Raw genomic sequence first — 11,720 nt, 5'->3', positions numbered from 1 at the left:
CGGTTCCGGGCGCGCGGAGGAGTGCTTGGCTGCGCGGGGAACATACATTCACTTCATACTTTGCTATCTCAAGTGAAATGTAAAACAGGAGGCAGGCAGCAGGTGAAGCGTGAGGCGGGCGGTGTTAAATGCCGGGGCCAGCGGGGAAGCCACGTCTCCCTGTTGGCCGCTATTAAAAGTCGACGCTCAAATTTCCAGCGGGCGCAGAATCGGAGCTGCGCTTGAACGCTCGCGCTCCATGGCTCAGCGCTGCGCTCACCCGGTCGTCCCCATCGCGCTGCTGGTGTTTGGACTTGTTGCCATCCTGCTTCTGACCATCCCCACCGAGGACGTTCGGGAGGCCCCGGGGTTCATGGTAAGTACGGTTCCGTTGGGTATTTTTGGATTAGTTTGTCAGCACGTTGAGTCTGTCTGGATAGTGTAACCAAACCCTGAGCAGGGTGTGGACACGGAGCCCAAAAGGTGATACACACTCAAAACATTCTGTGGCACTACAGGATTCTCTTACGTTAGTAGCCTACTTGGAGGTTGTTCAGCCTACTTCACTATTTTTATACTATTTTTATACTATGTTTGTAAAATGAGTGTAGGTGTTAAGTTCGCATATTGCATCCTTTTTAATCTTTAGAATCATGACTTTAATTAACAGGCTCTGATCAGCTGTTGAAGCCTAAAGGTATGGAAGTTCAGGGGCAACAAAATAAAATAGACAAAGTCAAGTTGAAAATTGTATCTTCTACAAGTGTGAACTAGTCATATTACTCTCAATTTAATAAGTCAAGATCTGGTTTAGTATAACTTGTCAACTTCATGCCATTGTGTCCTGCACTTCACACCCTCACTGTGGATGGCTTGGCTTTAAGGCTACAGCTTCACCTCGTCTGAGAGGACAGGTATGTTATCTTTGAGGTCACTTCAACATATTTTACAGACACTGTTTATGAACTTTGATGACACTACAGATCTGGTTCCAGAGCGCCTCCTAAATGTCTCCTTTGTTGTCTTCTGACTGACTGGATGCATTGCACCAAAGGCGTTCGCTGTCACAAATGATTAAACCATGTGAACGAATCACTTAATCGTGCACACTAATAAAGTATTTTTTTCTCTGTGACACCTCTTGGGGGTCTGTATGTTACATATAAAACATTTGAATAGTTGGAAATGCACCACAATACCTACGTACGCACCCATTTTGTGATTTGCAGGACAAAAGGCCTCTATAGACCTGAGACTGTATACGGTCATTGTATCGTGGATACACAAATTATCTTTCACTTGCGTTGACACTGCTGGATGACGGCGGTTATCTGAGTCTTCAGGGTGGACCTCATGGCTGTGATACTGATAAACTCAATGGTACATTGTTATAAAATAATGAATATTATAGACTTTACCTGCAGCGACCTGCTGATTTAAGAGACTGCCTTACATTCGGAGTGGAAAGCAAGGTTCAGTGGCTTTGGCCTTCAGAGCAGGACTGCTGCACACGTTAACTCCAGCTTCTGTTCCCTCCGCTTCATTGTTTTTGTGTTGAATATCCCATGGTTCCTCTTTTTTTAGCATAATGTAGCCTTCCTTTCACTGTGGTCACACAAAAAAAGGACACAAATGTTTTTTCTTAGATTTTGCGAGGAGAGAAGTCCAACAGTTCCCATAGTTCATGAAATGGAAGGTCAGATCATCAAAGCTGCTCTGTGTTCTGTGTTTTTTGGCAAGTGTTAGTGCGAGTCCTTACAACTCACTGCACAGCAATAATGAGAAAATGTTATGAGAGATAACAAGCACAGCTTCCACATGATGTTCACCTGTTGTACTGACTTGAGAAGTTGCGTGTTTTCGCAAACGCCTGAGTGTGGAACGATGTGCAATGTGTGTTATGCATTTCTGCACGTGCACCTTTTATGTTTGTGTTTGTGGTCTCTTTCCTTTGCATCGTCGGTCACATACCTTCTTGCATGGCTGGATTTCTACTGGTGTTTCCTTTCATTTAAGCAAGTTGCTTAATATTCCACATGGCAGGGAGAGGGGAAGCAGTGTCATGGCAACAGGGTTTTCATCACGGTGGGTAGGCCGTGGCATTTGAGGGAGCATTTTCCGCTTAACAACAAAGTCAGGACTGTCTCAGTTCTTAAAGCAATACTTCACCCACAAAATGACAATGTGTATATCGATTACTCTCCGTGTGTTTATTCTCACGTGCCTGTTTATGTAGTGTGTTTTGAGATGCAGGAACGCGCCTCACGAGCACGCACTTACCTGTTTTAACTTGTTGTGAGTTTGCCCTGCAAAATGAGTACGTCGTATTTGGCTAACAGCACACAGTTCAAAAATATATATATATCGATTTTTTTATTATTTTTTTTCTTCACCCTAAATTGACTGGATTCAAGAAGTGGAGCAGGATTTCAAAGTAGATTTAGAATTTATATTTCATGTATCTGGTAAATCCTCTACGTAGAAGACCAAAGTGCTACTTCAAAGTGCTAAAATCTTAATCAGCAATGTCATTAAGATTGAAATTTTTGAGCTGCTGCACAGAGACTTCAACCAAACCTCGTCTTCAGATGACAATCGGTGCAAATCAAACTCCTCCTAACGTATGCTCGTGTACACACTAAAAGAGGACTGGATTAACAAAACAAATTGTGAAATAACATTTTCTTTTAAAAGTCAAGTCAGAACCTTTGTAGCACAAAGGTTGAGATGCGCGGTGATACAATGTCCTATATTCCTGTGTGTTTATAGAAAAGCAAATGCAATCAGTTTCTGTCCATCATATATGTAAAAGAACACCCTGAGGGTAACCTTTGAAGGTGGCGCTACAAGTTAATCTTGTTTGCAGCTAAACGTCTTCCAGACGCCAAAATCCAGGTCACACAGCCTCTGTCGTAAATGTCTTTCTCGCTCTTCTGTCTTCTTTAACTTCCCTTTTCAAGGCTGTCTGTACAATTACCTCTCTGTGTGTTTTCTTTTCTTCTGCCTGTTGCTCTCTGTAGTACGGGATTGTCTTGGATGCTGGATCTTCGCACACAGCTCTGTACATATACAAGTGGCCAGCGGACAAGCAAAATGGAACGGGCGTGGTCACCCAGCACAGCGAATGCCGCGTTAACGGTAAGTGTCAGCGCTCCCTTCAACCCAAAAACAACACATGTTTTGCATATTAAACTCTCTGGGTACCAATACCCACACACTTCAGAGGTGGCTCTGAAAAGTTTAGAACTTTCTCTTCACAGCGTCTGTAGCCAGATCAGTCCAACAGCCAGAAGCTCCTTAATATTACTCTAGGCCCCAGGGCTACGGGTGTTTAGGAGGCCGCTCTCTCCCTTCACAATAAGCCACGGCAACTGTCAAAGGACAGCCACAAATAGTCAACGGAGTGCTCTCCTAATATCAGTAAACATAATATCAGTATAAGACAATGCGTCGACAAAAAGTCGAGACAAGCTTATCAGCCAAGTAGGCCACGAGAAGGTCAGTCTTTTAAGTTAAACAAAGCACACATCATAAGCAAAGAAGCACCATATAAAACCAGCCTTCAGAAGTGCTTTCTTACTTTCAGAAGTGCGGAGGCCACAATCATGTTCTTCATATCATGTTTGTGTAAGTTGTTCTCCTGAATCGTCCTCAAGCTTTTCGGTGGTTAAAAACATTTGGCATTATTTAGTGTATTTTTTCCCCAACATCGAGTAATAGATATGTGAGAGAGCAGAATAAAATGTCCCCTGAGCCGCACGCTGTCTTAGTCTTGCTCGTTGGAAGCGTGGCGCTGTCTGTGGTGCTGATCGTGCAACTGTCACGATGTCGCTGTTTTTAGTGACTTTGTCTTGCGTTAATAACTTACTGAGGACTGTTTGCGTATCAACTGTAAGGTTTAACAGTGGACGACATGACTTAAACATGCTCTGCACTAATTGTCACAATTCATTCATATCGACTGAACCGAATTTGACGTATCATTAAGATATACGGTAAATTAGCATGTCATTTAATGATTGTCTAACCACATACAAACCTACACAATATTGAACTATTTAATATGTAATTTTTTGTTGCATTAAAAAGTTTGGAGAAAAAAAGACTTTGATGTCAGGGGCCACCCATAAAAACCAGTTCATCATAGCTATGGCCCAATATTGTTGATGGCAGCGGTGGAGCAAATAGATAATATAATAATTTGTAATATGTAAAAGTTAAACATATGTTTTCCAGTAAAAACCTGCTTAGAGATATTTCAAACCACTGCTACATCTGTTTCTGCTCATTCTCATTCTCATGCTTAGTCATTGTTTTTTTTTCTTCTTACCAATAAATGGCTTCTGTTTGACGCCAGCACAGTTAGCTACCATGTCGCTCACTGCGACCATTAGCATGTCAAGCAGCTAACCACATAGCCGTGCATTTTGGCATATTTCAACTAGAGCGTTTGGAACATACAGAGTATATGTACGTACTGCAAAGAAGATTTACGCTGCAGGATGAAGATTTTACAGACGTTTTAGCACTTTCTTGGCTCACTAGCGTAATATAAAAGCTGTGCATGTAGCAATTATGTGTGAAAATGTGAGTGGTTATAAGATAATGTGCATACAAACTGGCAGCGGTGAATCAATAAGCTGTGGGAGTGGTTTGAAAAGTTTTTATGGAAGTTATTATGGACTATAGGAGAGCAAGCTACAAACACGTCAGCCTCCTTTCAAGCCTTCAGAGTGTAAACGTTTTACATTTTAAAACACAGGTGTTTCTAGTGACAGGTAGTAGGTGGGATCTGGAAGAGGGCCAGCTGTTTCCTGTGAACGGCTGATGTTGTCACAGCTGAGCGCAGCAAGTGAAGCAGCTCTTTTGTCTCGGGCCATCATGAATCAGGAATGAGTCCGTGTCCCGCCAAAGGGTCCTCATGCCTCTTGGCTTTGATAAACAAATGTTTATTTTGTTCCAATTAGTCATGAACACGGCATTGACACTGTGAAGTTTCATAAAAGTAAAAAGGCCACAGTCAGAAGTGAACTTTGATCCCTATGTCCGAGAATGATGCGTATAAATTAAACAACTCAAAGGCTACGAGAGTCCTTAGAAATGATTCGTGACATTTGTAGTCCTCACAGGGACTTCTGCTAACAGTACGGAATAACGCTTATATTCTATAAATTGATTTTTCAAAGGGGATTATCATGCTCTCTGGGTCGCTGTGGGAAATCTCTAGTCTTGTGTGTGTGATCGATTTGCACCATGATGCAAGGTGCGTCACAGCATCCCACACGAGAACAAGATCCTACACCTCCATCTTGTAATCAGAGTTTATTTTTCTTCTACCTGTTGATCGCCGGCTCAGGCGGAGGGATCTCCAGCTATGCGGGCCAGCAGGGAGCAGCAGGGCAGAGCTTAGAGGCATGTCTGGACCAGGCAGTGAAGGACATCCCCAAAGAAAGACACCAGCTCACACCTGTGTACCTGGGAGCCACAGCTGGCATGAGGCTTCTGAAGTGAGTCAAAGTGTGTGTGTGTGTGTGTGTGTGTGTGTGTGTGTGTGTGTGTGTGTGTGTGTGTGTGTGTGTGTGTGTGTGTTTTGTTGTGTTTCTACATGACTTTATTTTTCTTTCGCATGAATGCAACACTGTCACGCGCTAATCCTTTTGTACAGTGTGACAATAATAAAACAGTAAAGCAATAAAGTGCTCGTCAAAACATAATTATGTACCTTGTGCAATATCAAACCAGTTACATGTGGACATCTTATCTTGTATCACATATTTTGCATCCAGAGCTGTCTGTCTGCTGAGCCCTGTAGTACCAATCCTTTCTTTCTTTAGTCATATGAGGGAACATAAACATATTGCCTGTCCTCAGACTAATATAAACCTAACAAACTACTGTAAGTTGCTGCCTCTTGATTTCCCTGCTTGTAAACGTTCCTCAGCGTTGCTCCAGTAGATTTATGAATGTCATAATAAGTAGCAATGGGCCGTATGCTGTAAACACAACTGAAGTAACTATTCATGTGCGAGGTTTGCTGTTGTGGCATGGATGTCAAGACATTTCTCTACAGACTAGCCACACCTTCCTTCTGGTCTAATTAGAAACCTGATAAACGGTATGACTGCATGAAGCTTTGAGAGCACAAAGCTGTTGACCGAGCACTTTTTGGGATTATGCAGCAAAAAACGGCTGTCAGAGGGGGATATGGAAATCATTTGCACAATGCAAACTTAAGCTACATAAGACCTACAGTGTGAGGCAAGACACAGTCTGCCTATTTTTCATCTTTCTCTAAACAATAGGACGGGGCCGGGTTAATAAAAACAAAAAACATTTACACGTTTACACGTTTCCTCGACCTTGTTCTTCATATCGCCTCCTTTGTCAGCTTCAAAATGTTGCTGTATTGGCATATTTGTTTGTTTTCTTTGACACTAACTCTGTCATGTCTCGTCACCCCAAAAAACCCATGAACTTTCTAGGAAACAAACACAACGTGTGCTCCTCCCCCCCTCCCACCTCTACTGAGATTTGATCTCTTTTTTGTCTCAGCCTATGAGACGGAAGCGGCTCCTTAAATGTAAATGTTTAAATGTTCATCACGTTGTCATATTGCCTTTAACCAATGACATACAAGTTGGATTTAGCGCTGTGATGTTGTTGCCACAGGTTTCTCTTTAATTTGCCTCAACGAGTCAAAATGATAAACGTCGGTTCAGCTGATTTGCATAAATTCAAACTGGTCAAAGCTTGTCCACCGGAAACCGGTCCGGCAAAACCGGAAATTGATCCAGCTCTACTAAACATCCCTTTGCACTTGTAACATGTTGGCACTAATGTAACTTCTTACAGTGTACATAAAAGCACTAATTTAACTGTATAGTAGTAAATCCTTACGGTCCGGGTCAGCGTGGGTCAGCTGACTCTTTATAGTGTCAGAGGTCAGCAGTGAGACAGGGAGTTTTAAGCGAGGTTTGTGAAAACTGATTTTCAGCTGTAACAATTTAGTAAAAGAAGACTCTTTTTTCCCCCCCAACAAGCATCTCAAGCCCAGAGCTGTCAGTTCAGATTCTGCAGGAGGTGGGCCACAAAATCCAGTCCTACCCATTCAGCTACCAGGGGGCGGCCATACTGAGCGGTCAAGAGGAAGGGGCGTACGGCTGGGTCACCGTCAACTACCTCTTAGAGAACTTCATAAAGGTACCGTGTTTTGGGAGTCAGTACGTTTCATCTTAATCAACTCAGACGATGATTTGTAGAAATGCACAGCAGCAATGGTGCTAAAAAAAAGCAGCTTGCATTTAAATCTGTTCAAATATTTCATTTTTGCACTGCATTGTTGCAAAGGTGTTTGTCTCTTTAAAGCGTATTTAGCGGATGACTGATGACACCTAGTGGCCTCTGCAACACTCATGCTCATATATCACTATTCCCATTATCTTCTCCTATTTCCCTTCTCATTTCTCCACAGTATGGTTTCGTGGGGCGCTGGTTCAGCCCCGGCAGGCCCACAGTGGGAGCGCTTGATTTCGGCGGGGCGTCCACCCAGATAACATTTGTGACTCAGGAGGAACTAGAGGACCAGCGCGACATGATGAAGCTTCGCCTTTATGGCCACGAGTACTCTCTGTACACACACAGCTTCCTGTGCTACGGGCAGGACCAGGTCCTCAAGAGGCTGCTGGCTCACATAGTGAAGGTAGTGGAAGACGACACGCTCACTAAAACTGAAATGAAACAACCTGCTATTTACTTTGTCATCATACATGTATACTGTATAAAGATGCAGTCTTTAAAGACCCTTTTATAATATTTGTATTATAACAGGGGAGAGTTAGTGGACTTGTTTTCTCTCTTCAGGATCCAGACATTAATCTTAGTGTCTTCACTGTCTTTAGATTTATGCCCTGTCCACACTACTCCGTTTCTCCTTGGATGCAGATTTGTCAAATAGAAACGATCTCCGTCCACACGGGAGTTTCAGCATCATTCTCGAGTTGATCTGCGTCCACACGGCAGCCGTCGAAGGCGGACAGCACGTGACCATTAACTACACTGGGCATGCGCGTGACGGTGTAAACAGGAAGTGAATTGCTTGCTTAGTTAAAAAAAAAAAAAATACTCGCTCTGTCTCTCTCTCTCCAAATTTACTTTAACATCAACACTTACACATAAACGTTTACTAGATTATGGGTCCATCAATGTGGTCTCTCACTCGTTTCCTCCGTGTTGTTGATGTCTGTTCTCACTAGTAGCTCTGAACGTCATGTCCGCCTAGCTAGCTTCTAAGCTAATTTTAACATTACCGCCAATGGAGAAATGCTAACCGCGATTAGCATTACAGCGGTGCGGGTCTATCTCACATCAAATTTACTTTAAAATCAACACTTACACGTAAACGTTTACTAGAATATGGGTCCATACATGTGGTCAACACACGTCTCTCACTCTATTCTGCTCTTCCTTCGTGCAGGAAAGCTTAGCAGATCGCTAACAGTAGATCCGTGAAATAAAGACCATGGAATCCATAGAAGAGTTTCAAGACTTCAGTGTGAATCTTTATTTGTAAAACTGTGGAAGCACAATATGAAATATGGCTTTACGAACTGTCCCTATACACATTACACGAATACAAAACAACAATCCATGATATAGCCAGCATGTAACATGTCCGCCTAGCTAGCTTCTAAGCTAATTTTAACATTACCGCCAATGGAGAAATGCTAACCGCGATTAGCATTTAATACAACACAAATGTTATACTAAACACGCGAATAGAATATATCTACGTACATATTTTCATGCTCCATAAATACATACTTACAGACTAAGGTCTCTCAAGGCTACCAAACGGAAGAAGTAAAACGTTAGAGCAGCATGTCTTCTCATTAGAATCTAAAAACAACGGGCTGCTCCATAGGGCTGATGCCGGTCACGCCGCTCGCTAATCACTCCAATAACAGCTGCTTCCTCCACAGAAATGCAGACTTTTACTGCATAGCTGCTGCTAGCTGTTGTGCTAGCAGCAACGCTTGCAATTAGTTATCCATGTTGAAATGAATCGCTGGTAGCCCAGTTTGTTTTCTTCCGGGTACGGGTCATGTGATAGTGAGTGTGACGAATCAGGGACAGAGACGTCATGGTTGCCAAGAACCAATCCAGTAGCGAACACGGGTGTGGGCGTAATTTTTTCTAAGCACATCCGTATCCGACCGTCCACACGCAAACGCAACCCCGGAGTTCTCAAACACCTCCAACCTCGCCGGAGTTTTCAGATCCCTCCGTTTAGGGTGCTCCAAAACTCCGGCGTAGTGTGGCTGCTCAGTGTAAACGTAGCAAATACGGAGTAAAAACGGAGTAGTGTGGACATGGCCCCAGACTAAACAGTACACTGATGGATTTCAATGCAACATACAGCTTTATGAGTTGCTTTGTATGTACATTCAGAATTCAGACATTATATCAATGTTTCCTATATGGTAGTTAAAGGGACAGTGTGTAGGATTTGATGGCATCTAGAGGTGAGGTTGCTCACGCCTCCCTTTCCAAGACTGCAAAAAAAAGTCCGGCGATATCGACATTTGAGAGAATGAACTTGAAATTGGTTGGGTTCTCATTACACAACTATATTTCACATTTTATGTTATAGGAGAAGTGCAAAATTATACATGTGCATTTTTAATGGATATCTCTCTGTCTCTCTCAGTCTCAGGGTTACTCTGGGTCAGTCACTCACCCCTGCTACCCTGCAGGCCACAACAGAATTTTAAAGTTGAACAGTATATTCAACTCACCGTGTACTGCGAAGTACAAACCCAGCTCCTACGACTCCCAGGCTTCTCTGACGATACAAGGCAGCGGGCATTATGAACACTGTCTGAGCAACGTGTCTGAGATCTTCTCCTTCGACGGCTGTCCGTTCTCCCAGTGCTCCTTTGATAAAGTCTTCCAGCCAAATGTCACCGGTGGCTTCATGGTAAGAAAGGCTGGAGAGGGTCAGATGACACAGAGGGGTTGTACACGTTGGTAGCTTTATAGACTAGACAAGGAGGACGGGGGGGCCTCACAAGTCCTTATTGATTTTAAGTGGTGTAAGACCATTTTTAAAACAAATATATACAGTTGACCTATATCTGTGTATGTCAATCATTTCCGTGAAGAAAAGTAAATAAAAATTATTATTTCAGAAATAATAGAGCTAACAGAGCAATGGCCAAGCTGTGAGGAGAAGGAAATACTGAATCATTGTTAGAAATTACAACAAAATACATAATGTAGACAGAGAATTGCATTAAAAGTTATGATGCAATGTTCACAGGAAATTCATCCAAACTGCTCGTTTTACACAAATGTCCTGCAGTTATAGGTTTCACTCTTCTAGTTGTACAGTTTGTCAGTTGTTCTGTACTGTTATTGTTTGCATTGAATATAAGATGAAATATCCATAAACTATGTCACTTAGTTGGGTCGTCAGTTTACTCAATATAAGGAAAGGAAAAAGTTTGGGAACCATTGATATAAAAGGCCTTTGCATTTGGACCATTAGTTACCTAACATCATAATATCTAAGTGAGCAGAATGGACTTAAGATCTTCCCTTCAGTAAAAGTAAAACACCACAATATAGAAATATTGCATTACAAGTAAAAGTCCTGCATTCAAAAATATTTGCAAGAAATTTAGTAAGAAATATAGTAATACAATATAGCCTCAATGTGCAGATAGAAACATAGGCTGTGAACATCATTTTTTGTCTCTATATGTGTTATAGTTTATTTTCCATGTGGTATTAATTGCCCCAGTCTGAGTTTTGTATTTTGTCCTCTTTCTGGGTACCAGGCGTTCTCTGCGTTCTACTACAGTCACTCCTTCCTGCAGCGTGCCACCAGTATCACTGCGAGCACTCCTTCACAACTGGAGGAGGCCTCCAAAACTGTGTGCGGGATGACTTTCAAAGAAGTAATGTTTTTTTTAAATTCATGTGCCAATGTCTTTTTTTGTGTCTGTGAATGTGCAGAGTTGTGTGGTTTACGACCAAATACCTGCAAAACTATCGACGTGCCCATCAGCCTGAGGTGTACGTTGTGTTTAACGCTAATGAGCAATAGCAGCATGCTAAAATGCCAAATCCAAATGGTGAACGTGGTACACATTATACCCGCTAAACATCATCATGTGAGCGTGTTAGCATCGTCCTATTAGCGTTTAGCTCAAAGCACCACTGTGCATTTTAACGTTATGTCTATATTCTGTTCTGCAACATTGTAAGACGGTCTTGGTTTTTTTGTTCCAGATGCTGCTTCTGGCGCCGAAGCTAAAGTCTCGTCTGCAGGACTACTGTGCTATCTCTGTGTACGTTAAGATTCTCATGTTGAGAGGATACGGCTTCGATGAGACATCGTTCCCACGCATTTCCTTCCAGAAGAAGGTGAGAACTTTATCATCATTTCACCAAAATGTATATCCTCCATGCTCATTTGCACACAAATAAAAGACCCCCGTTTTCCACTCTTGCTGATCCTCCAGGCAGGGGACGCCTCGGTGGGTTGGGCTCTGGGCTACATGCTGAGTTTGAGCAGTTTGCTGCCGGCAGAGACGGTGGGGCTGAGGAAGGCCCTGACCCCGGGAGCGTGGGGAACGCTTATCTTTCTCTTTGTCCTCCTGCTCGCGGCGGTCCTGGTCTTCATCGTATTCCAAGCTCGCGGTGGGAAGAAGAAAGGAGGCAGTGAAAGCACCATCTAG

At 42.8% G+C, this 11,720-nt stretch overlaps 1 protein-coding gene across 1 annotated transcript; it reads left to right on the top strand.

Moving 5' to 3' along the window:
- The first annotated feature begins 238 nt into the window (after positions 1–238).
- On the top strand, positions 239–11,720 carry entpd2b (ectonucleoside triphosphate diphosphohydrolase 2b). Its single transcript, XM_076079662.1, has 9 exons — positions 239–355; positions 3,000–3,117; positions 5,336–5,486; positions 7,020–7,179; positions 7,451–7,678; positions 9,686–9,955; positions 10,818–10,937; positions 11,272–11,406; positions 11,505–11,720. The coding sequence occupies exons 1-9, from the start codon at positions 239–241 to the stop codon at positions 11,718–11,720; spliced, it is 1,515 nt and encodes a 504-aa protein (XP_075935777.1).

The sequence above is a fragment of the Anarhichas minor genome, unplaced genomic scaffold (assembly GCF_050575085.1).
Source record: "Anarhichas minor isolate MPS153535 unplaced genomic scaffold, ASM5057508v1 ptg000073l, whole genome shotgun sequence".
Lineage (NCBI taxonomy): Eukaryota > Metazoa > Chordata > Actinopteri > Perciformes > Anarhichadidae > Anarhichas > Anarhichas minor.
Note: the sequence above shows the minus strand (reverse complement) of the source record. Positions and strands in the feature narration are given on the sequence as shown.